Source organism: Actinia tenebrosa, unplaced genomic scaffold, assembly GCF_029948245.1.
Source record: "Actinia tenebrosa isolate PJP-AT-01 unplaced genomic scaffold, QUT_ActTen_1.0 PGA_scaffold1__47_contigs__length_23844297, whole genome shotgun sequence".
NCBI classification, from domain to species: Eukaryota; Metazoa; Cnidaria; class Anthozoa; order Actiniaria; family Actiniidae; genus Actinia; species Actinia tenebrosa.
In genome coordinates, this window is record NW_028292578.1 from 22496078 (window position 1) to 22521399 (window position 25322).

Genomic DNA, 25322 nt, shown 5'->3' on the forward strand with positions numbered 1-25322 from the left:
CATAATATATTCTTTAAGAAGTCTAGTATCTTATGTATATTTTTAGCTTTTAGCAGGTTGTTCGATTTTTAAAAGAGATTTTCAATTTTCTAGAAAAGAAATCGAAAGTATCCCAGAATGCACTGGAAGTATATACGTTCCGCTAGGTAACCAGGCAGGGTGGTATAATGGACGATAATGCTAGTATACAGATCTCCCTTCAAAGTTCTTGAGAAATCCCCCTCTCCTCTACTCTATGCTTAATCTATATCCAATGGTTCAATAGTATCGTCCCTTTACTAAAATATAAATATGTTTAGCGCTCTAAAGAGATGGACGAAGATGGGTGCTGAGGAGTCCAAGTTAAGCATGCCTTCTGGTGTGAAAGCCATGGGACAAGCTTTACAGAGAAAATTTGCCCGTGGAGTTCAATATAACAGTAAGATTTACTTTAATATATGATTACCTGTCTTCTTCACATTGTATTTGTTAAATAAGAGTTCAAAAGCATGTATTTTTGTTAATTTTTTAAAATCTTAATTCAACTTTGGTGGTGTAAATGTACGAATCTAGGGCTTCTAAATGAATAAGCTTATTCAATATAACATTGACAGATTCGGCTTTTCCCCCTAATTCTTTTAGTTATTGATAGCATCAGTTTAATTATAACTGTGACACTTTAGATTAAATCCTTAGACATGACTTATATTTTCTAGTTTTCACAGTTTCTTTTTACTTACCGATAACTCAATAAAGTACAGTAATTATACCAGTTTTATAAATATGATCTTTATCTATTAATATTACATTCAGTAAATACTCCTACGCTTTAATCCTATTTTACAGTTATTCTACCTGTACATTAGGCATTGATGTATTGATTAATAGGTGTACATAATGTGTTATTTATCTTTTAAATGTTTGGTCTAACATCATTTCCTTTGTCTTTTTCACTCTCTCAAAAATATATTTCATTTTCTTTCTTATTCCATTCACTGTTGCCTTATCACTTAGTTTTTATTTTTTTATTTTTTTTTTGTCTATCTTACTTTCATAACCCTGTATAAGGTGGAGGAAAAGGCCCACTGAAGACGCTGGTGACGACTATCTTCAGTGCCAGTGCTAAACGCTACAGGGACCACTGTAATTGGGAAAAAAGCTGTTGAGGTGTCCCTGCCCTCATGGGAAAAGCTAATAAATAATTTTTTTTTAAATTGGTCTTTTTTTTTTCAATATCTTACTCGCATTCTCTCTCTCTCTTTTTTTCTCTCTTTTTTTCTGAGTCTTCCATTCATAATTCCTGTGTAATATATGTTTATACTCTAACTTCTTGTGTCCAGACAAGACTAATGATGCTTGTTATTTGTCTTCTCTTAGTGAAAATAATTATCAAAGGAGACAGAAATACTGGAAAGACGTGTATGTTCCATAGATTACAAGGGAAGCCATTTAACGAACAGTACATTCCAACCAATGAGATACAGGTACATGTATAGGATTTGTATTATCCTTCTTGATTAACCTCACCCTCTGTATTATTATCATTATTATTATTATTATTATTACTATTATTATCACTATTACTATTATTATTATTATTATCTTTCAATAAGTTCCCTCGGAGTATTTTCTAGTGATTGTGCAACATTTATTGAAATGTTAGAAAATGTAGGTTTGGACAAAAACCAACGTAAATATGTAATAAGGAAAATCATGAACATTGCTATTCGAACAACCTATTATATATTTTGCTGTAAAAACAAAATCTGGGATAACCCTGACTTGATGAAGTTTTAACTTTGCCGCTACAACTAAATGTGTGAAAAAAATGTATGATGAAAGATTAATATTTTTAGTATCTTTCATCATACATTTTTTTCACACATTTAGTTGTAGCGGCAAACTTCATCAAGTCAGGGTTATCCCAGATTTTGTAATATATACAGTATGAGTGGCCGTGTTGTATCTGATATACAAACTCGAGGCATAGCCGAGTGATTGTATATCTGATACAACACGGACGCGAATACTGTATATGACTTATCAAACGTCTAGGTTAGTTCCTTTGTGTTTCACTAAAAGTATCAAAATTAAAGTGAATTTCAGGCCAAGAAAATCCAACTTAAAGTTTATGCAAATGAACACAGTTTTGCATCAGATTTACAACACTCTTCACGGTCGTGATTTCTGTTGTGTTTTCCTCATGAATTATTAATGAGTTTGATAAGTACTTATATGTAAAAGATTCAAGTAGCTAATCGTAAATTGCCTATATATAGCAAGATTTACGATGGAATTTGGAAAACATAATAGAGTTTACATTATTATTATTGTTATTATTATTATTATTATTATTATTATTACATTTCTCCCATTTACCCCACCATTTTTTCCTTTCCTTTTTTTTTTCTTTTTTTTCTTTTTTCTTTTTGCATAAACTTACAGTACAGTACTGTACTTTTACCTCTTTCATGAATGATAATTAGTAATCCCCTCTTGGTACTATCCCCTTCACTTCCCCTAGTAAAGGGTTTAATAATAAATTCATATTTATTGATTGCCTAGTAAGTTGTTTGCATGCTTAGTTTACAAACCAACTGAACAGTTTTTAACTGCAATTTCTTTTTTAAGGCTGGCAGTATCCACTGGACCTACAAAGGTAACAATACCATGGATCCATTCAGCTTAACAGCATAATATTTTCCCATTTCAGGCCATGTGTCATTCCCTAGAGAATCTTATAACCAAGAGAATGACACATTGTCTAAAATAGGAAAACACTACACACGAGCTTAATAAGTGTATTGGTTTATATATAATTCTAGGCATACCTATATATTTTTGTATGATATATTTTCCTGAAATATTGAATATTTGTGATTCTGATTTCATTAATTAATTTCATTTTAATTTCATTTTTAGCTGCTGATGACATAGTAAAAGTAGACGTCTGGGATGTTGTGGATGTAGGTGCGTACTGGTACTTTAGTGTAATAAATAAATGTGTTCGGTGCAGTAAAGTGCAGTTTATACGTTCGTATAGCTGCTTAGTCTATCTATTTTTAAAAGTCCTTTTTTATATTTATAGGGAAGAGCAGAAAGCCCAGTGACACATTGAAGATTGAAAATAATGTAAGTAGAACAGTACGGAGGTTGTTTCAGGGTTTGATATGTGAGTTAACAGTGCCCTGACTTAGATCAGCCCAGAGGTTGTTTCAGGGTTCTATCTGTGAGTTAGCCATGCCCTGACTTAGATCAGCCCAGAGGTTATTTCAGGGTTCAATCTGTGAGTTAACTGTGTCCTGACTTAGATCAGTCCAGAGGTTGTTTCAGGGTTTGATATGTGAGTTAGCCGTGCCCTGACTTCAATCAGTCCAGAGGTTATTTCAGGGTTCAATCTGTGAGTTAACTGTGCCCTGACTTAAATCAGCCCAGAGGTTGTTTCAGGGTATTGATAAAAACTTTGAAGGCTTTTTGACCGATCATGCAAGATCAATTATTAGAAATGCTATAGCTAAATTCATTAATATTTGCTTGTTGTTGTTACTTTAGCCATCGACAGAAGGTGATGACGATGTGGTAGCTGACGCTAACTTCCTGGATGTCTACAAAGGAACACATGGAGTGATAATGTTGATGGACATAACAAAACCATGGTAAGAAAGGAAAATATGATGGAATTATTTCCCCAGGCAATTTGTTTGTGAAAAACAAATGATGATACTGTGTTAACAGCTATTTCACAGGGATTATAATAACTAAAATAAATTATTTTCATAATCTCTGTAAACAAGCTATTAGCATAGCCTCTTAACAATCAATCAAATTTCAAATTGATAAAGTACAAATACATCAATGAAAAAACAATTTGATGATAAAAAAGTATTTATGATTTTCTGATATATTATCATATATATATAACCCATCCTAGCTGTTCCCATTTCAATTGCCTTTATACTTAAGGTCTTTTTTTACATTCATTGAGACTTTTCTAACTTTTCTAACTCTTAGTAACTTGCTTTTATTTTTCCTCAGGACATTTCAGTACATCAGGAGAGAACTCCCTAAAGTTCCGGCACATATTCCTGTACTAGTCCTGGTATGTAACATGATTATTCACGTACGCTCCCAGGAGAAACAGTTATATGTATGTTAAAACATTGTTTATTTTAACAGGGAAGTCATAGAGATATGGAGGAACACAGGCTGATAGACCAAGAAGAAGTAACAAGTTTTATTCAAAATCTTGAGAGGTTAGGATAAATTTGAAAAAGTTTCAAATAAATAATCATATTCATTCATTCACTCATTTATTTGTTTGTTTATTCATTTGTTCATTATCTCATTCACTCTTTTATTTATTAATTCATTTGTTCATTCATCCATTCGTTCGTTCATGCATTTGTTTGATCATTCGTTTGTTTATTCATTTATTTGTTAGTTAGTTCATTTGTCCATTACTTTGTTCCTTCCTTCCTTCCTTCCTTCCTTCCTTCCTTCCTTCCTTCATTAATTTATCCATTCATACATTCATTCATCCATTCATCCATTCATTCATCCATTCATCCATCCATTCATTCATTCATTCATCATTCATCCATTCATTCATTCATTCATCCATTCTTTCATTCATTCATTCATCCATCCATCCATTCATTCATCCATCCATCCATCCATCCATCCATTCATTCATTCATTCATTCATTCATTCATTTATTTTATTGTTCTAGACCAGACAGATCTCCACCAATTCACTATGCTGAATCATCAATGAAGAATGGTTTTGGATTAAAATATATTCACACCTTTTTGAACTTTCCATTTCTCTTGCTCCAGGTTCGTAGTGATTCTTAGTAGGTTTTTCTTACTTTATAACCTGTTTTTCTGTCAAAAATTATTGTATACACCCTTTCCAGCTGCATCAGTCTATGTATGCACTAAAAATTAGAAATAAACAAAGGAACAATACTAAGAGAATGACACTTTTCTGCAATAATTGTTTTCTTCAGAGAGAAGCTCTTCTTCAACAGCTGCAAGTCAATGCCATGGACATGGAGGTAATGTCATGTTGTAAATCTTGCAATAATTATGAAGATAATATATCACTCCCTGCCTAGATTAGTTAATTGCTATTTGCGGGATGGTGTTAATTTGTGCAATTTGTATCTTTATATTTTGTATATGGATTCAAATCATGGATTTAACCTTTATAACTCATAGTTGGTATTTATCCTTGTAATCAATATCATTATCTGTTGTTAAAACAGTCCACCCTAGAAGAACTCCAGCTATACAAACAGACCGAGGAGCAAGACTATTACAAGTATGTACCACCCCCACCCCCTCCCTCCAACCTCCCTGACAGGAAAGACTTAAGACTTATGAAAGGTTGATTTTGTGTCTTTAGATATATCGATTATCTAGAAAATAAACAAAAAGAACGAGAGAACAAGTTGAAAGCGGAAGCAGAGGCTCGTGCAGCAGCTGAGAATGAGGCCAATGGCAGTAAGGAGAATCTGTCATCATCTCCTACATCGCCACCCCAAACTAACAAAGGTAAGGTTACCAGATAATGATCAGTCAGTCAGTCAGTCGGTCAGTCAGTCAGTCAGTCAGTCAGTCAATCAGTCAGTCAATCAGCCAGTGAGTCAGTCAATCAGTCAGTCAGTCAGTAAATCAGTCAGTCAATCAGTCAGTCAGTCAGTCAGTCAATCAGTCAGTCAATCAGCCAGTGAGTCAGTCAATCAGTCAGTCAGTCAGTAAATCAGTCAGTAAATCAGTCAGTCAATCAGTCAGTCAGTCAGACAGTCAATCAGTCAGTCAATCAGTCAGTCAGACAGTCAATCAGTCAGTCAATCAGCCAGTCAATCAGCCAGTGAGTCAGTCAGTCAGTCAGTAAATCAGTCAGTCAATCAGTCAGTCAGTCAGTCAATCAGTCAGTCAATCAGTCATTCAGTCAGTCAATCTGTCTGTCAGTCAGTCAGTCACTCAGGCAGTCACTCAGTCAGTCAGTCGGTTGGTCAGTCAGTCAGTCACTGGTTCATTATTTTTATCTTCTGTTTTCAGCAGCAAACAGTAAAGATTCTCAGCCTGGAGGACTGAGGAAGTGGTTTTCAAGCTCTAAACCAAACATCCCAAATGATGAAGGTAAGAGGGAGTATGACAAATAGGTCTACTTTGGGTTACCTGTGGTGAGTAAAGTAATAATATAGTGGGTTGCCTGTGTAGTTCCAGATCTTCACATAAGATGGTGTTTTTCCTAGTGATACCCAAACTGGAGCCAGCATCTAATTCAGCGGGAACACCATCAAACATCGAAGAATTCAAACCAGAGGATGAATTAGATGCAGGGTTTTTAGATGAAGATTCTTCGGCCAAAGAAAAACCTAAAAGTAAAAAACAGCAGAAAAAGAAATCAGTGGAAGTTGACGAAACACCAAGTGAATCTAGCGACGAGAGCGATAGGTAATTAAACTATATACATGTAAGACATGGGTCTTTTGATAGGGATCAAGGTGCATTCTGGTCTAGGTTGGGTACAAACATCTTTTGTACACCATGCCTTATATGGTGTTGATCAAAGCTAGACCTGGAGTAGGGATCAAATTGCATTGTGGTCTACCTTGGATACAAACATCTTTTGTTTATAAAGTCATTTGTCGTAGATCAAAGCTAGACCTGGGATAGGGAACAAGTTGCATTCTGGTCTAGGTTGGGTGCAAACATTTTTTGTACACCATGCCTTATATGGTGTTGATCAAAGCTAGACCTGGAGTAGGGATCAAATTGCATTGTGGTCTACCTTGGGTAAAAATATTTTTTCGTTTATTATGTCTAATATGGTGTTAATCAAAGCTAGACCTGGGATAGGAAGCAGGGTGCATTCGGTCTATCTTGGTTACAAGAATATTTTGTTGATTATGCCCTATGTGCCAGTCATGCCAGAATGCTGCATGTTCATTTGTCAAAAAAGTAGATATGAAAAATTCTACATGTTCCTGTTTAAGTATAGGAAATTGCACGATCTCGAGTACAATTGGGAAATTAATAGACACGAGTAATGTTTTGTAAGTTCTTGTAATTGCACGAGCCTTTAGGCGAGTGCAATTAAAGAACTTTCAAAACATTACGAGTGTCTATTAATTCCAAATTGTACGAGAAGATCGTGCAATTTTTTGTTTATAGTTCACTCAACAAAATTACTCGACTCTGATTGGTCGAGAGGAGTACAATTATAGCGTTAATTGTACTCCGTAGGAGTACCGAATTAAGTCGCTATGGCAACACGGCCAAAACAATATCAAAACAATTATTTTCTATCATTTTGTACTTAAAAAACATATAAATAAAATTTTAAAGCTGTAAGAACTAATCTTTTTTATGCATTTCAGTTGCGCGATGGACTGAAAATCGGCCGCCAAATAGACAAAGATGAACGGCATTGATGCGCATTTTTTACTGAAATTTTGTTGAGTGAACTATAAACAAAAAATCACACAATCTTCTCGTACAATTTGGAATTAATAGACACTCGTAATGTTTTGAAAGTTCTTTAATTGCACTCGCCTAAAGGCTCGTGTAATTACAAGAACTTTCAAAACATTACTCGTGTCTATTAATTTCCAAATTGTACTCGAGATCGTGCGATTTCCTATACAAATAGTACTGAGTAGTTTGATAAAAAATTGTTTAAATATTATCAGCTTACATAAGAAACGTGTCATTATTCATGACAGTGATTCAGGGCCCGTCAACCCCATGGTCGCAAGCTTTGCAGAAGACATATCAGATGATGAAACATTAACCAATGGAAACATCCATTCAGAAGACACATCTAAAACACTTGAAGTCAAACCTCTGTCCCCTGTTGCCGATGTTCACATAACATCAAGTGAAGAAGAGGAAGATGATGGTGAAGAAGAGGAAGATGATGGTGAAGAAGAAAAGACAGAGGTCTTAAAGCCAGAAGTGTTAAAACCAACTCCTCTGAGTACGAAAATAAAGAGTAAAACACAAGAAAACAGTTTAAAGCTAAAAGTCAAGGATGGTTCAAGTAAAACAAGTGTTGAACGGCGTGAGAATAAGAATGATAGTAATGATATAGATGACTGGCTTGACTCACCTGATATTGAACCCAAGGTACGTTGGGCTAGACTTCCCCTTGGTAAAATGATTCTGAAACTCCAAAGCTAGGTTTCTCTTTATGAGTTATTATTTTATTTTTTTATTATTTTATTTTTTTATTTTTTTATTTTTTTATACTTTTTATATTTTTAAAAATTCTTAACTGCGATGGAATGGAATGGACTAGATGTTGATCAACTGGATCTTGGATCACAAAAAGAAAATCATCAAATTTGAGCTTTTGAATGGGCATAGATAATCTTACAGTATAGTGAACGTATGCCCATTAGTCTAAAGTTTGATTTATACTTCTAAACTCTGAATTTTGAGAGATTTTTTATTTTGGAAAATCCGGAACCGTGCATGGGTGGAATGGAATGGACTTTGGCTAAGTGGATTGTACGGATCGAAAGAATATTTTGAGTCTAATTTTCAGCTCTTAAATAGTATAGATAAACATCATGTATAGAAACAAACATGCCAGACTTCTAAATTTAGATTTTTGCTTTTAAATTCTACAATTTGAGAGATTTTTTATTTTTGGAAAATCAGGAATGGTGTTTACTGATGGATTTGGTTCTAATGGTTATTTGTGATGAGTTTGTACAGCACTGTTACACAACTTTCGATATGTGTGTTTCATTTCAGATATCCTTCGGAACACCAAAGGATGTAGATTATACTGTAACGTAAGTCAGCACTTTATTACCTTCTTATCTTATGATGATCATGGTTAGGTTAGGTAGGAAGATGGTGGTGATGATGATGATGATGATTATACATAATGACAGTGTTGGTGATGATGATGATGAAGATAGTGTGGTTGATGATGATGATGATTTTACATAATGACAGTGTTGGTGATGATGATGATGACAGTGTGGTTGATGATGATGATGATTTTACATAATGACAGTGTTGGTGATAATGATGATGATGATGACAGTGTGGTTGATGATGATGATGATTTTACATAATGACAGTGTTGGTGATGATGATGATGACAGTGTGGTTGATGATGATGATGATTTTACATAATGACAATAGTGGTGGTTATAATGATGGTGATGATACTGATACATGATGATGGAGGTGAAGATAGTGGTGGTAGTGATAATGGTGGTGGTGATGATGATGATGCTGGTGATAATGAAAATGATGATGATGGACGATGATGATACTGTTTGTCTCAACGTTTTTATTAATATTGCTGCAGGAAAGTGGACATCAACAAACCTTCAGAAACACCTCCCCCCGCACCCAGCATAACCATGGATGAATGGTCGTTATTTATGTCCGAGCAAATGAAATTGAATGAGAAAAAATCAAAGAAACCAAGTAAGAAACCTATAAACACTTCCTTTCTTTCTTCCTTCTTTCTTTTGTTTGGGACTTTTATCATTTAACAATTTTTCATTTTCTTTTCCCTGGTTTCTGTTCGCAGGTTTTGATGGAGATGAGGAGCAAGGTAGATGTTTTGCTTATTATTTCTTTGCTCCCTCCCTCTCAGTATCCTTCAATCCTTCCTACTTACTTATCCAACATTTTTTCACCTTTTAGCAAATGAAAGCAAACATCACAAGAAGAAAGAACACAAGGTTAGCTTAGTACCCTTCTAATGTATTTGACCCGTCGTTAAAGTGCACATGAACCCTTCGACAATACTTTCAGTACTGATTCTACACGAAGTAAATAGTTGAATGGTAAAATATTTCTTGATTTGAGTGATGCGTTTCTAAGTTATGAAGGTTTATACTTCCAATATGCTAATGAGTGTGACGTCTATTAAGGCTTAATCAAATATACAAAATCGAACTGGTTCATAGAAACAGTATTTAAAAAGCATCATTATTTTACTCATGGTTTACATGAAAGCTATTTACAATTTTTATTTTCAAAATGGCCAGCATTTAGTATTACTAGTTACAACAAAAACACTCAAATACCTTACCTGACGTCATCATCATTAACATATTGGAAGTATAAACCTTCATAACTTAAAGACGCATCACTCAAATCAAGAAATATTTTACCAATCAACTATTTACTTTATGCAGAATCAGTACTGAAAGTATTGTCGAAGGGTTCATGTGCACTTTAAGAAATGATGTCGAATGTGGAATACTAAGTCTAGCTTTTCTTCTGCAGAGCGGCGAAAAATCACGGAGTAAAAAACACAAGAAGCACAAAGAAAAGCCGGACGAAGAAAACGAAACAGAAAAAGAACACAGAAGATCCAAACACAAAGACACTGACAAAGAAAAAAGAAAAAGCGAAGATAGCGAAAAAAAGAAAAAGAGTCGACACAAACACAGCAAGAAGAAAAGTGTAGACACTAGTGAACATCAAGACGGTCTGGCCTATGATGAATTATAACTGACACAGTTACATAATTATATATGATTATTAAAGGAAATATCAGTGGGCCAGTCGACAACAGATCTGCAGAGGTCTCACAGGATAAAGAAGTTATGTTAATCCATCAAGATGCGAGTGAAAATCAACAAATAAAACCAAGTGGTTTACGACGACTTTGTGTGGAAACACGAAGGGGGCTACAGTGAGATGCGTTGAAAATCATCCAAGATCGAGCGAGAAGACTTTAATATATTATTTTCAACGAAATTTGGAAACAACAATATTCGAATAGAATGAATAGCATTAAAAAAATCAGTATTTGATTCAAGATGATTCAAGGTTGAAGTTTGTCAACCACGTCTAGTGACAAAGCACAGGAAACCCAAAAATCAATATATTTAAGGATGAAGCGCATCTGAATGTCACATGATTAGAAACAAAGGAAGCCCAAAACTCAGTATTTGGTACAAGATGATTCAAGGATGAAGCACACCTGAATGTCACGTGATTACAAACACAGGAAACCCAATTCTTTTTGTATCCACCATAAACGCGTTATCAATGAGATGATTGTAATATGTTTGAGACAGGGAACTCAAATGCTAATCAGTTCTGGATTGTCAAACGGGAAATTGGATATTCCAAATTCTCTACTTTCACATCCCCATAATCCTTTGCGTCTTTGGGGGGTAACCAGAGGGTGAAAACCCACTTATTTTGCTGAAGGCTGATCAGACAATGTTGAAAATACCTTGGTATCCAAAGATAAAATGAAGAAGTAAAAAATAGAAAAAGATAGAAGCTTGAAGACGTTTAAGGTAAATTTTAAACATTTTTTCGTAAGTCAATACATTTTCTGTAAGACCAAAACTCTTGATGATCTGTACACGCAAAAATAACTTGGAATAAACTGATAATCAGTATTGTACAGATAAAAGCAGGTATAGTATAAATTGAATTAAGAAACCTTTCAATTTGGGACAGTTTTTTGATTGGTTACCCCCAAAAACGCAAAGTCGAGAATACGTGGGGGAGGGGTGGGTAGAGAACGATATCGCGGCTGCATGAATACCTGCAAACAAACTAGATTTGTTTTCGTTGGTCATTGTTAAATCACAACTGACATCCGCTTGCTCAGAACCAAACACCAGTTGAATCTTTATCCTTTTTAAGAAATCACTCGTTTGCAGAGAATTGTGCAGATTTCTAGAATTTACCCGCGAAAAGCTTAATTTCTGATTCTTAAACCATGACTATGGATTTTTTATTGTTTTTATTATCACAACTTGGGGTTTCTGTAAAACTACGATTTAGAATGATTTTCACATGACCGTGAAAGAAAATAGACCATTTAGTTTGTAATAGTTGATAAAGAACAAAAGAAAATCATTGGTTTAGAGTCTACTACTAACTATTAGTTTGCCTATTCTTTCACGATCACATGAAAATCACTCTAAGAGATTGGTTATTTGATTGCGATTTTTAAAGTTGCTCATCTATTTAGTGTCTTGCGTCGATTCGTTTATAGACGATAAAAAAGCGGAAAGATACAGAGGTATTAACGCTATGATTAAGAATCATTCATTTGCAGAATAAATTAAGTAGTCCTATCTTTTATCTTTTATTTTGATTTTAATAAATTGCGTGCTTTGAACACCTACCCAAAATGTTGTGCTAACACGTTAAACTAAGGCCCCGTCCACACGTATCCGGAAATTTTTGTATCCGCAAATTATTTTTTGCGGATACGAAAATGTTTGCGTCCACACGCAGCGTATTCGAATCGTTTTCACCGTCCACACGTATCCTTTTTCGTAAAATTTGCGGATACGTGTGGACGGGGCCTAAATACTTCCAATTTCATGGATACCCTGAAGCAACTTCTAGGCTGATCTAAATTATAGTATTTTATCCTCACTGCATACTCATTACCGAGTCACGGGAATTAAGATATGGAAGGTGACCGCGACTGCTGGCAATGAGCATGCGAAAAGCATGCGATAAGCATGCGATGCGTCGTCAACCGCCACCAGGTGAGGTGGGTGGGGTGAATCTTCTACTCTCTCTTTAGGCAGCTTCCGACTTCATGATTCAAGGATCTGGGTGTGTCGCTTATATATGGAAGGGTCGCAAAACATTACACCTGCACTGCGCAAACTCCAATGTCCATAAATGGGGGGTAGCTAAATTCCTACGTGACACGCTAATTATGTATGCAGTGAGAATAGTACGGCTGATTCGCAGATTTATTCTGAATTTAGCTTGTTAGGTTATTGAGGGAGAAAAAATAGAGAACACGGAGAAAAACCTAACAAACTCGGCTAACGTGATATTCTTCGATTGCACGTTACGTCATCGCGGCCATGTTGGTACCATTTCACAAAAGATTTCTCATTAGCATCCATTGTTAACGGCACCATGATGGCCGCCATGTTTTTGTCTTTTGACTCTCTTGGAAATGCTTGCAACCCATCAATATTGAACGGTTTGAGTTAGTTGAACTTTTACTGTCCTCCACAATGCCCGAGATGCTGTCATAATCTATATTTATCACGTGTGGTCAATATTTAGATGACGGGCAGTGGTATCTTCAAATTCCTTTCGTCGTGCAAAATACCTTTCGATCAGATTCTCGATGACTTTTCGACGCTGCAACAAAAAGGCTTCAGCGATTAGATTGTCATTCGGGTCGACTTTACAACAAGGTGCTTGTTTGAAAGTATTTTACCTGATTTTCTTCTTTTTTCTCCATTTCTTTTTCATCCAAGCGAATTTCTTCATACTTTGATCTCTGAAGACAGTGAAATTTGTAGTTTTAAAAAAATATGGCGAGCGGGACACGCCTCGCAACCCGAATCCCGAGGGAGCACTTCCCAAGGCAGGACCATGATGTGGATTAGTCCCGATACCCGAACCCTGACCGGGACACGTCTCTTAACCCGGGTACTTCCCAAGACCGGACCCTGAGCGGGGTAGGTACAGAATGTTGACTGGGGTACGTTCCTTGGTCGGACCCTGATCGGGGTTCGCTTCGCTTTACTCGAAGCCTAACCGGAAAGCCCCTTGATCGGATCCTGATCGGGATTTTGTCGGCACCCGAGATCTCGATCAAGATATGTGCTAAGGGGATAGTTTACCTTTCCCAGAACCTTTCTTTTCAGCCAAGCTAAACCAGATATGATTGATTTGCAGCTGGGAATAAGGTTAAAAGGTGGTGGAACTACACTCCCTCTGTCTACATACTGCATCCACATACGGGTCCTGGAAAACTTCCACTGGATGTCTGCATCATCCTGAATGACGGAAATGAAAAATCTACAGTCATATTTAACACCTATTACTGTGTGGACGCACTAACCGGTAACACTTGAAGAAAGTTAACCAATCACGACACAGAATGAAAACAAAGGAATCAAACTTGAACCAATCAGGAGCAAGCAACTTTTCTTTGTGCTTCATTTTCGTATCCGCGAAAAAAAAAAAAAAAAAAAAAATTGGCGGATACAAAAATTTCCGGATACGTGTAAACGCGGCCTAAATGTTATTAACAACCGTGACAAGAGAGATTATGATTGGCGGAGCATAGGAAAATGCGCATGTTTTAGAGAGAGTTGTTTTGGAATATATTTATTGATTGTAGTTTCTACTTACTGCAACTTTCTGGAAAGAGTTTGCCATCATGGCAATCAGCATGTTGAGTGCTATCAAGATGGCCACGACATTATAAAACGCAAAGAGCATTTCGCCTGTTACTTGAGTGATCTTGAACTCTTCCTTTTCGATTCTGAACACATCGAGATCTGTCTTGTCGAACAGCGCCCAGAATAGATCATCCAAACCACTCGTAAACCTGTCAAATACAAACATAAAGTGCGTGTCTACACTTTTATTCTATTTTAAGTTGAGTTCGTCATCAATACTCAATTGCACAATCTAGGAAACACACTGAAGCACACATGGAATCACGGGTGATGTAGCGAAAGTGTATTGCATGTGAGTAGAGTTTGTTAAATTTCGTCCTTGATTCAATTTTTTTTTTTTTTACGGGTTCTCCGGTTTTCCTCCCGATCCACAAAAACTAACTCCCTATAGACTACTAATTTATATTCCCATCTGTTAGTGCAACCGTGTCCTGACTTTGATCAGCCCAGAGGTTGTTTCAGGGTATCGATAACATTAGGGTTTTTTTGTACATGAATCGTGTCGACAACATTGAAATTGAACTGATTCTGCAAAATAGTGTATATAGTGTACATATGTAAATATTAATTACCATTATATAATAGTTTTATAATCATTATTCAATAGCCCTTTTCTTTTCTTTTTTTTTTTTTCTTTCCCTTTTTTTTCTCTCGAAGATATTAGCTTTGTAAGCTACTCTGAAATTCGAGGTTAAATAAAGTTTATGTATGTATGTATGTATGTATGATAACCAGCTTACCTTGAAAACTTGTGTTCTGCACGTGAGGTTGAATTGGGTAAGTATATCTCTGTCATCAAAACATACTGCGAATAGACCTAAAACACGTTTGGAAAGCAAGCGGGTTTTATTTGAAATTCCTCAGCTTAACCTCGGCTTCCAACCATCATCAATTTGGTGTTATGGATTGCGCTTAAACCTTTTCACACAAGCAACGCAAATGCAAAACTAAAATGATTTTGATTTAAACAATGCTCTCCTGCGCTTGCATATCTTAATTTGCTTGCATTTGCGTTTCACTAGTGAACATTGCTTGCGCTTGCATTTGCGTTTCACTAGCGAACATTGCTTGCGCTTGCATTTGCGTTTCACTAGCGAACATTGCTTGCGCTTACATTTGCGTTTCACTAGCGAACATTGCTTGCGCTTGCATTTGCGTTGCTCGTGCGAACCGGTATAACTGATAAATAAGACAACGCATGCACAACTTAATATGAGTTACTAACCTTTCTTACAGCTAGAGCAAAAGCAAAGTACATGACACAGAAGAGCAACAGAAACTTGGACAAGTCTCTACACATTTGAACGAGTGATAGATGAAGTGGTCCAATGGTAGAGTTGACTTGAAGCGCATTAGAAATATGCAGGAAACTCAACAGGAAAGCCATGGCGTAGAAGCTGCTGGATAGAAGCAAGACCTGGAAAGCTGCTTTATGTGAGACACGCCCAAAAATCGCCTGCAAATGCGGTTTTGATAAAGCGTCCTTTTCTGTAATGGCGCTGTAACCGATCATCCACAATAGTCCAGCTAGAATGAACATTACAAGCATCACTATAGTAACGATGTTCCACCATTGGGAGAAGTAACGTTGACGCCCTTGACGGTATAATTCTTTTATTTCTTCTAGTATTAGTCCTATCACCCATAGTGTGACAAACACATCTGAACATATGCATATGGAAACAAACAAAGCAGAAGTTATGACATGATGTTGGGATAGAAACTATTGAATGGATTGTGGTAAGTCACTTGTAAAGAATTGATACTAGCTAAAAATATTATGTAACTGAAACGTAGAGATATCTCCATGGTAACCAGACAGGTTACCAAGGAAATCTCCATGGCAACTTGTAGTTAAACAAATCTCTCAGATATCTCAGTAGTATATGATTTACTTGTCGCTATGGTAACTTACTCGTCAGAGATATCTCCATGGTAACTTACTTGTCAGTGATATCTCCATGGTAACTTACTTGTCAGTGATATCTCCATGGTAACTTACTTGTCAGTGATATCTCCATGGTAACTTACTTGTCAGTGATATCTCCATGGTAACTAACTTATCAGAGATATCTCCATGGTAACTTACTTGTCAGTGATATCTCCATGGTATCCTACCATCAGAGATATCTCCATGGTAACTTACTTGTCACTGATATCTCCATGGTAACTTACTTATCTTATCAAAGATATCTCCATGGTAACTTACTTGTCAGTGATATCTCCATGGTATTTCCTCCAAACTTGTCTTCCATGGACGAGTACGTCAACAGACCGAGGAACCACATGAATGATATCATATTAGCACAGAACTTTGCCAGCGGTGTTGCTAACATACTGGACAATGAGTTGTGTGGTGTCATCAGGTAGAAAAGTGACCAGACAGGAAAGAAAAGGAAGAACAATGACAAGAATAAATATTTGGTGATGAATGAACGATACTGCCAGGAATAGAGGCCCTTGTAGAGGACTGAGTTGAGCATGAGTTGGCTGTATGGATGGGCTACAAACTAAAATAAAAACAGACAGCGTCAGAGTAATATTCCACAATTCAACACGATATTCACTTCAGTTTAATGTATATGGATTAGATGTTGATCAAGTGATCGCGTTAAAACTGACACCGATCCGAAACTCTTGAAGCGGCTGGTTTGTATGAGATGGATACTTGAAGATGTTAATGGATTCTTCTTTAAAAAATCAATTCTCTTAATTTAAGTGTCTAGTCGTTCTAGCGCTTTCGTACTAATTGGGAACACGTTTCACTCACCGTACTCACTGCCATGACTACATTCAATGTTCTATGCACATATTGCTCAACTCACGTTTTGATTTTTCATGTCTTTAAAACAAACTTTTCCTTTATCTTCCCTCACCTCCCCCCTCCTCCACATCCACACACGTAGGGTACTCAATGGCCCTTGCCTCAATATATTGTTTAGTAACATTGGCTATATGCATAAAGTAGGCTCTCCGAAGCCGGTATCTCGTGATGATATATGATGATATATATTGTGTAAGTGTTACATCAACTTACTCGCTCGTTCTTGTTTTTGATCGCGAAATTCAGCACGCTAAGATCTGCCACATCGGTATCAACATCGCTCCTCAATGGTCGGTCACTCTGTAGAGAAGTCATGCTCATCACACAACCTATCTCGTGCATGTTACGGCAAAGATTCAATAAATCACTTGCATATTCCTCACATTGATTGGACAACTGTCTGTACTCCTTCATGAATTCATACTCAGTCGCTGCGAATATTTCTAGCTTTCCATTCAATTCAAACGCGCGGTAAATAGGGTCGAGCTTCGCCCTAAAAACATCGATATCAGGAAGCTCTACTCCAGCTTTAGCGTATAGACTATCTATGTCATCTTCAGTTGGTTTTTGTCGCACTTCTGGAGTTTCGTAGAATAAAGGGACAGCATATAGATAGCAATACGACAAGTACAGAGGACTAGACAAGGCGCTGTATGTGTTTAGTCTGGACAAAGACTTCAACAACACTCCAAGAGAACTACAGTCTTTACATTGACAGGATCTTGAATGAGGCTCTCTGATAAGAAACCCTTTGCTCAAGATAAGTTGAACAACCTCGCGATTGTTTTCATGTACTGCTAGAACTAACGCTGCTTCAGCAAGAAAGTACAGCCTCCATTCCCCACCATCAGCTTTCTTGAAGAGCATTTTGTTAACTTTGACGTCATGTTTCTGTCGATCAAGGAAGCTCCCGACTTTCTCCAACTCCCCTTTCTTGGCTGATTCTATGAAGTGGTTTTCATTTTCTTCTAGCGAGTACAGAGACGTTAACACGCTAATAGGACAAACAAATGCTGATGTAGCTTGTTGTTGCTTCAGTCCTCGGTTGACAACCTTCATGGCTCAAATTAAAATAGTTCTGACTAGTCTCTCATCTCAGTGAATCAGTAGTAGTTCTTCCAGTCGATAGGCTCCTTGTTCATTTGAACCAACAAACTGTACCGTTCGCAGACAATACGTAGACGCCGAATTACCATTTCAAATGCACACAATAACGGGAAAAAGGTTCAATGTAATTAGCATACTAACAAGTGGATTTGACTGTGGTACTCAAAGCTGCCTGAAATAATTATGACTTTTCGTCTATTTTTTCGTCTATTTTCTTAAAAAATAGTTTTCAAATTTGGCTCTAATCGAATCTAGAGCGCAAAACTTTTCCTTGCAGTGTTTAAAGCGGGTTTTTGGTTTTGTAAAGTAACTTGCTAAACCAACAGAGAGTCGCGTAGCCCGTTACCAAGTCTACCGATGGTATACTAATGGAATGACGGTCAGATATTCAGTGTCCGATACGATCTAACTCAATTGTACACAATCCTCTCCAAGCATGTGTGTTTTTATCAATATCTTTCAATTTACCCATAAAAAATAGTACCTTGTCGATTACAGTAAAGGTTGCTTTTATTATGTATATTCAGTCGCAGTGTTATACATATAGAAAAGGGGCCCATTGTTCGCATCAGTTCATGCCTTCCTCCCTCCCCAAAGGTTACTAGCTTTTGCAGTGTTTTAAACATCTGTTACGCTGACATTGAGTATGAAGAAGAAGGTTTGAGTAGTCGATAATAGTGTTACGCTGTTGAGCATGAAGTGAAGAATAATGGTTTAAATAGATAAAGGAATTGCACGTGAAAATTGGGATTACATTAAGACTATATAAGAAATGTGAATTTGAAATATAGTGGACCAGTTAATATTGAACTCCGAACTCGTACGACTGATGTTTTTGGGCCCAACGCATCACATCATTCAGAATTTGAAGGAATTCTCATTTTAGCCACTCTTACATCCGACCAAAAAACAACCAATCAAATAACTTTATCTCAGCAATTCAGCTTATCTAAATTTTAGTTTTCTTTATCATTTATTCCTTTTTTTCCCCGCACAGGTGTTCGAATTCTTTCAAAGCTCATAACTCCCACAGCTTTGAATACTGCTCCTCCAGTGTCTATATTTTTCAGCTGTTTCATTCTCTTATTATATTTATCTGACGTGATTCAATTAATTTCGTATAAACAAAACTGTTAGTTTATAATACAAAACTTTGGAAAGAATATTCTAGGGAAATCTACTGATGTTGGTAGTTCTGCTTCGACAGAAACTCTTGACTTGAAGTTGTTCAGCCAGTGTACTTCAAAGATTTACTTTGTTAGTCATATTATTTCAGGGGGATATATAGTTCTTGCATTAGAAGTTCCATATACCGGCATGGAATAGCCAGAAGAAATCTATTGAAACAAGGTTTTTTCGTATTGAAACTACGAAGATGGCGAGCCGAAGAATGGGCGTCAAAATAACCTCGCAAGATGTAAGTTGATACAATTCTGTCGTTGTTCAAAGCGCAAATATGCAATTAAATTTTATCTTATCTTCAACGGAAGTTTATTATAAACTTTGGTTTCAAACTCTCTTAATCATCGAACCCTGAAACCACACTCTGGGCTGCTCTAAGTAAGGGCACGGCTGACTTACAGATTGAACCCTGAAACCACACTCTGGGCTGCTCTAAGTAAGGGCACGGCTGACTTACAGAATTGGAATTTAGCGTGTTAGGCTTGGCAGAGGGTGGAAACATATTCTGTATTCAATACTTTTTAATCAACTCTATGATCCACAGATTCCAGGATTCATCTTCCTTTTCATTTTGATTGGTCTTGAAATACGAACTAGCCTTCAACAGCATTGCCCACAAGCACAACCTGTGTTGGTAGCAGAAGCAGGCCACGCTCTCATTGGTACAGTGTACACATGCTTCCAAACAGAACGCCATCCTTTGTGCTTACTTGAGTGCGAGCAATCTGAGTCTTGCATGAGCTTGAACTATTATGAGAGAACAAGTACTTGCTGTTTGAGCACACAGACCAAGGAGTCACGTCCAGAACGGTATGAACAGAGACGTGATTGTATCTATTTTAAGAATCCTTCTGGAAGAATCCCAGGTGAGACAAGCTTCACTTAATATATCCTTCATCTTTGATCGTAATATTTTACAAATCATCAAAACTTTTGGAACATGATCTTTATAGACTTTTTCATTTGTTTAAACAGCAACGTTCATAGGAATGAAGGCGTTTCCGGCCAAGTCATGCCTGGACATACTGGTCAGCGGAGGATCTATTGGAACAGGCGTATACTGGCTTGATCCGGAAAACAAAGGCAACCCAATCAAAGTCTATTGCGACATGGAAAGAGATGGAGGTAAGTATGTAAGTGAGTGAGTGAGTGGTACTGGATTGAAAAAGTGAAACTGAATCTTATCCCAATGAATAAAAGTCATTTATTTATATTTTATCTTAATGATATTTGACAGCTCTTTATCTGTCAGGTGGATGGACGACAGTGAAAAAAACCGTCCTACAAACCACTTCCTCACCAATCAGAATCCCTAACGAGAGATTTGAAGACTATCATGTGATCGAAGAATACCACAATAATGATGTGAACGTCATACCAACAGCAAAGGCCATGTCCAGCATCATTCAGTTACTGGGATTCGACCAGATTCATTTTTATTGTCACAAGAAGTCTGTCGGTAGAGTCGTGAGCATCATGATCAAGAACGATACCGCTGCCCAGCAAGTAGTGCGGTTCTTTACCGAAGACTTTGGTTTCCCTAATGCTTGTGGCTCGTTTGAACGATTGCCCGAAGACTCATCTATCATGGTCAATGCTTGCGAAAAGTGGGGTAAAAATAAGAGCGATGGCACAGAAATCAATAAATGGGGATCTTTGAAGTTTAAGGGACCAAAAAGATTGGTTAGCAGGCCTTTTGCCATGGAAGGGAACGACAAGCACGCTTTTGGCATTTATAACAATGCAGGCTTTTATCTTATGTGTGATGACAGCGAGGATGCAGTCAGTCCGTACAACTCAGGAGATATCTTGCAAATCTCAGTACGCTAAATTTGTTCCTCTCACTTCTCAATCCTAGCTAATTTACGTGTATTCATCAATATCATTATCACAAGGCAAGTTAGTTTTCAGTAGAACCTGGTGCATTAGGACAAGGTATACGCAAACATATTTTTATGGGAACCGAACTGAGCTTTCAGTAGTCTAAATGAGTGCTGGTTTTTGACTCCGTTTTAGGATTTACTGTTGTATAGTATAGACGTTTAATGTTTTTTTATTTAATGACATCTCGTTGTCATCTGTACATACAGCATACCATATCACCTGGACACGTGTGTGGATGTTGTATCTCAAAGGGATAACGCAGTAATACGTTATATATTCGAATCTAGGGGAAGACGAAATTGCTTGCCTGGTAATAATATATATATATCAAAAAAGTGCTTGAAGTTAAAAAAAAAAATAGTTGCACAAGAACAAAATCTTAAAAAGTAGGAGTTTGTTTCTGAAGAGTTTAAGGTATGTTTGTTGGGAAGTCAGTCTGCTATTTTTAGTTCTTCCAAATTTTAGCTAAGATTTTTTAGTCGGTTCACGCTGAGGCCGAAAGGTATTCTGGGAAATAGCATAATTTTCCTCTGATGTATTAATTTGAGATACACAGTCGATATGAAAGGTGTTAAGAGCCTACTTGCTTCCTAATTAATACATCCATTTAACGTACTTCCCATGAACCATTTCGGTCTCAGCTTCTATGTTCTATGTTACCTAATGTTCTAATATATTCGACAATGATTTTGCAAACGTGGTGCTTAATACATTGATTGCGTAAAGGAATAAAGCTTGAGTAAGCACAAACTGTATGTCTTGAACTTCGATAATCAGAAACAAAAGGCACGTTTTAACATCTTCACAGCTGTCTTCAGTTTTATTGTTAAAGCTTCATGTTTTTCGTATCCACTGTTTAGAAAAAATAAAGCTTAGTAAACTCACCTTCTATACAGTAAATACAGATGCAATGGAAATGAGTTATAAGGTCAGAATGAGGAGGAATATTATATTTTCTTATCATACAATCTACAAAGAGGATGAAGTTTTTGATAGCAATTGTTCTGGTCGTGCTTGGTGCTGTTTTAGCGGATGAAGGTAAGAATCGCACCCTTAAATTTTATCGATACATTGAAACAACCTCTGGGCTGTTAAATTTCAGGGCACGGACAATCAGAATTTTTAAAACGTGTTAGGTCGTGCGGAGGGAGGAGAAACAGTTCGCTTATTGATGATAAAGTTATTGCATGAGTACTAAATATATTAGAGGTCTAAATCTTAAACGCTTAAAACACCCACAGTGACTATTAACTATGGCTTCGTACTCAAGCACAGCGATTGGCTACCGTGTGTTGTCCAGCATTTTGATTGGTTGTTAGGAAAGCGAAATAGGAGTCGTATTGCAATACGTTTTCCATTCAAATGTGGTCGACAGAGAAACTGTTAGGGAGGGCTGAATAAAACTAGATCTCAGCTCGACTAAATCACACAGTTATTAATTTCTATAAACCCTATTTATTTTTCATTAAAAATATATAATAGATATTAATAATTAATATCTTTAATATTCATATTTAATCGGTTAATATAGACGATGGAGGACTACCTCCTTTGCCGCCAATGACAGATGCACCTCCTCCTCCTCCTCCTTCGGTACCACCACCACCACCACCACCACCGAGTACAGACCCACCACCACCCCCTCCACAAACAGATACACCGGCTCCACCGCAGACGGATGCTCCCCCACCACCACCAACTCAAGGACCACCACCACCAACTGCAGCACCAGGTATGATAAAACAATAGATGAAAATTCGATTGATTGCTTCTTTATTACCAAAATAATGGTAAAGTAAAATTAATCTTATTTTCTCTTTTTTTCCTTTTTTACTATCTTCGGTTCTGTTCTGTTCTGTTCTGTTCTGTTCTGTTCTGTTCTGTTCTGTTCTGTTCTGTTCTGTTCTGTTCTGTTCTGTTCTGTTCTGTTCTGTTCTGTTCTGTTCTGTTTTCTCTTCATCGTTCTTATCTTTTTCTCATTTGTCTTCCATTGGTTTCATAGATTGCAAGGACAAGGCCTTCAATTGCCAAGGCCATCTGAAAAAATACTGCAAAACCAGCTGGAACATTAAGTACACTTGGTGCCGCAAAACCTGTGGAGCGTGTGAGTACTAGTTAACAAACTGTCCATGATCTTTTACCTAGGTTTAGTTCAGTTTAAATTTGTTTTCTCATAATGGCCGACATGTAGTATTACTAGTTACAAAATAATCTCTCAAATGCCACGTGAGACATTAACATATTTAAAGTGATTTTAACTATTTTTTTCCCTTTTCTTTTGACAGGTGAGGAAGGAGGTACGTTATAGAAATCAGGTTATATTTCCGGTTTTCAACAGGTCATGGTACTATTGGATGAGGACGTTGTTATATTTGCAACTTCAATTTTAAGATTTATATTTCATTCGCAGATTGTAAAGACCGAGTTAACAACTGCTTCCGCTTGCAAAAGTTCTGCAATCGAGCAGCTGTAGCAATCATGTGCCAAAGAACCTGTAAAGTCTGTAAGTGCCATAACTAGCCATAATAAGCGGGTAGTTCTTTGGGGTGCACGTGACGTCATAGATGAGTGCATGTGACGTCATAGACGAGTGCATGTGACACCAAAGATGAGTGCACATGACGTCATGAATGAGTGCATGTGACATCATAGATGAATGCACAAGACGGCATAGATGAGTGCATGTGACATCATGGATGAGTGCATGTGACATCTTGGATGAGTGTTTGTGACGTCATAGATGAGTGCACGTGACGTCGTATACTGTCGAATGGTTCTAAGAAAGTTTTGGTCTGGATTTTTTTGACGTGTCAACCAAAAAGGTGGCTGTCTTTTGTCCTCAAATTTCTTGAATGGGAAAAAGATAATTGCATCTTATATCATGGCATGGTAAAAGTTTCGTTTGACTCAAAATCCTCAATGCCTGGTTATTGCGCATGCGTAGTTGTCTGACCATGGCGATAGCGTTCTTGAAAGTTTTCGCTTGAAAGGACCGAAGCCGCTGAAAGAAGGTTTGAATGGAGAGAAACGCTTTCATTTATCAACGTAAAATATACATGTTCCCGAGATTTAAAACTTATGCTTTCTGATGTTGGAAAAAAGCTTTTCGTCATAAATATATTTTAAATTTTGATGTTTTAATAGTTTTGATAGTGATTTTTCCTTTTCCCTGCAGGCTCATGATGACACATGGTATGCTCCTTGACGATCCTGCCATCAATGAAAGAAAAATAATAAAAACGATTTCCTCTTTCAATAAACTGTAAACGTAGTCGTTCTTTTGTCAGTTATATCTTAAAGTAAAACATGAACTTACACTAATGTCGCTGTAATCATAGGAAAATTTCAAACTAACCAATTCAATTCATTTCCCGAAAATCTTCGATAAAAAGCAATTTATTATTACCAATCACACAATATTTACTGTCATATACTGGCACCAAAACCATGCATGGGCTCCCTGTCTTACCAATCAAACATTTTACTGTGACTGTTGTCAAGCATAGATGTTTTTTTTCCATGAACATGGACACGTGTGTGGATGTTGTATCTCAAAGTGATAAATAAGGCAGTCGTAATATATAATGCTGATCTGGGGAGACGATAGCAGATATCAAAAACAATGCTTGATGTTTACTAGTGATAGCATTGAAATTGTCAACAAGGAAAGCAAATAGGAATATTTCCACAAGAAAAGAATCCTAAAAAAGAGCTAGAGGCGTAGACCTGTGATTTGTTTATAAAATGATTTTTATATCATATTGATTGCAAACAATCCTTCTAATTTCAGCTCAGTCAAGGTTGCCATTCCTGACGGATGTAATTCCCGTACCGATTTGTGAAACGTCTCGCCATTTCTTAACAACGATTTTTTAAACATCGCAAACAATCTAATAATTGGCAAAAGAAATACTCCCTAAATTGTTTTAAAATCTTTTAGACACCGCTAAATCACCCCTTGAACTAAAAGAATGCCTTTTTTATTAAGCTCATAAAACTCTATAATCAAGTACAATACATGAAAACTCCGAATTATATACTTGTTATTCTTAATTATTTATTTACTTAATCTAGCACCATTAATCTAAATATAACAGTATCTGTCAATCATTTCACTCTGTATAGTGATTTGTAATAAATTTATAATGCTGAAACATGTCAGG

The 25322-nt window shown here is 36.7% G+C and overlaps 4 protein-coding genes across 7 annotated transcripts; 3 read left to right on the top strand and 1 right to left on the bottom strand.

Annotated features, from left to right (window-relative positions):
• Positions 1–167: 167 nt before the first annotated feature.
• Positions 168–12071, top strand: LOC116294956 (rab-like protein 6). Of its 2 annotated transcripts, none has more exons than XM_089032642.1 (20): positions 168–418; positions 1357–1463; positions 2611–2638; positions 2902–2949; positions 3068–3111; positions 3532–3635; positions 4015–4078; positions 4156–4232; positions 4710–4815; positions 4989–5036; positions 5247–5302; positions 5387–5535; positions 6046–6126; positions 6243–6444; positions 7716–8118; positions 8752–8792; positions 9320–9441; positions 9548–9571; positions 9664–9701; positions 10252–12071. In XM_089032642.1, exons 1-20 carry the CDS (start codon positions 292–294, stop codon positions 10477–10479), a joined length of 2097 nt encoding a protein of 698 aa, XP_088888768.1. In that variant the 5' UTR covers positions 168–291; the 3' UTR covers positions 10480–12071. The 2 variants fall into 2 exon arrangements, with proteins under 2 accessions (XP_088888768.1, XP_088888769.1); XM_089032643.1 differs by having other exon boundaries at positions 6049–6126.
• A 177-nt stretch (positions 12072–12248) lies between these two features.
• On the bottom strand, positions 12249–18228 carry LOC116294949 (transient-receptor-potential-like protein). Its single transcript, XM_089032641.1, has 8 exons — positions 17200–18228; positions 16372–16672; positions 15388–15824; positions 14903–14979; positions 14113–14311; positions 13599–13754; positions 13190–13252; positions 12249–13110 (listed from the first exon to the last, which is right to left on the bottom strand). The coding sequence occupies exons 1-8, from the start codon at positions 18043–18045 to the stop codon at positions 13012–13014; spliced, it is 2178 nt and encodes a 725-aa protein (XP_088888767.1). The 5' UTR covers positions 18046–18228; the 3' UTR covers positions 12249–13011.
• On the top strand, positions 15795–22029 carry LOC116294959 (uncharacterized). 3 transcript variants are annotated; one of them, XM_089032658.1, is made up of 5 exons: positions 15795–15902; positions 19370–19510; positions 19820–20141; positions 20251–20400; positions 20513–22029. In XM_089032658.1, the coding sequence occupies exons 2-5, from the start codon at positions 19469–19471 to the stop codon at positions 21103–21105; spliced, it is 1107 nt and encodes a 368-aa protein (XP_088888784.1). In that variant the 5' UTR covers positions 15795–15902; positions 19370–19468; the 3' UTR covers positions 21106–22029. The 3 variants fall into 3 exon arrangements, with proteins under 3 accessions (XP_088888784.1, XP_031558516.1, XP_031558517.1); XM_031702656.2 differs by lacking the exon at positions 15795–15902 and having other exon boundaries at positions 18863–19510; XM_031702657.2 differs by lacking the exon at positions 15795–15902 and having other exon boundaries at positions 18863–19510; positions 20528–22029.
• Positions 22030–22087: 58 nt separating this feature from the next.
• LOC116294960 (uncharacterized) lies at positions 22088–24433 on the top strand. Its single transcript, XM_089032665.1, has 4 exons — positions 22088–22197; positions 22691–22891; positions 23162–23662; positions 24335–24433. Exons 1-3 carry the CDS (start codon positions 22140–22142, stop codon positions 23272–23274), a joined length of 372 nt encoding a protein of 123 aa, XP_088888791.1. The 5' UTR covers positions 22088–22139; the 3' UTR covers positions 23275–23662; positions 24335–24433.
• The last annotated feature ends 889 nt before the right edge of the window (positions 24434–25322 follow it).

Excerpts from the sequence above, each read along its gene's own strand:
- LOC116294959 (XM_089032658.1), top strand. The coding sequence starts at position 19,469 with ATGGCGAGCCGAAGAATGGGCGTCAAAATAACCTCGCAAGAT. Across the intron at positions 19,511-19,819 it reads TCAAAATAACCTCGCAAGAT|ATTCCAGGATTCATCTTCCT; the intron begins GTAAGTTGATAC and ends TATGATCCACAG. Across the intron at positions 20,142-20,250 it reads TCCTTCTGGAAGAATCCCAG|CAACGTTCATAGGAATGAAG; the intron begins GTGAGACAAGCT and ends TTGTTTAAACAG.
- LOC116294960 (XM_089032665.1), top strand. The coding sequence starts at position 22,140 with ATGAAGTTTTTGATAGCAATTGTTCTGGTCGTGCTTGGTGCTGTTTTA. Across the intron at positions 22,198-22,690 it reads TGCTGTTTTAGCGGATGAAG|ACGATGGAGGACTACCTCCT; the intron begins GTAAGAATCGCA and ends CGGTTAATATAG. Across the intron at positions 22,892-23,161 it reads ACCACCAACTGCAGCACCAG|ATTGCAAGGACAAGGCCTTC; the intron begins GTATGATAAAAC and ends TTGGTTTCATAG.
- LOC116294949 (XM_089032641.1), bottom strand. The coding sequence starts at position 18,045 with ATGAAGGTTGTCAACCGAGGACTGAAGCAACAACAAGCTACATCAGCA. Across the intron at positions 14,312-14,902 it reads GCAGAACACAAGTTTTCAAG|GTTTACGAGTGGTTTGGATG; the intron begins GTAAGCTGGTTA and ends TGTATTTGACAG. Across the intron at positions 13,253-13,598 it reads AAAGAAAGGTTCTGGGAAAG|AGATCAAAGTATGAAGAAAT; the intron begins GTAAACTATCCC and ends CACTGTCTTCAG.
- LOC116294956 (XM_089032642.1), top strand. The coding sequence starts at position 292 with ATGTTTAGCGCTCTAAAGAGATGGACGAAGATGGGTGCTGAGGAGTCC. Across the intron at positions 4,079-4,155 it reads ATATTCCTGTACTAGTCCTG|GGAAGTCATAGAGATATGGA; the intron begins GTATGTAACATG and ends TTATTTTAACAG. Across the intron at positions 6,127-6,242 it reads AAACATCCCAAATGATGAAG|TGATACCCAAACTGGAGCCA; the intron begins GTAAGAGGGAGT and ends TGTTTTTCCTAG.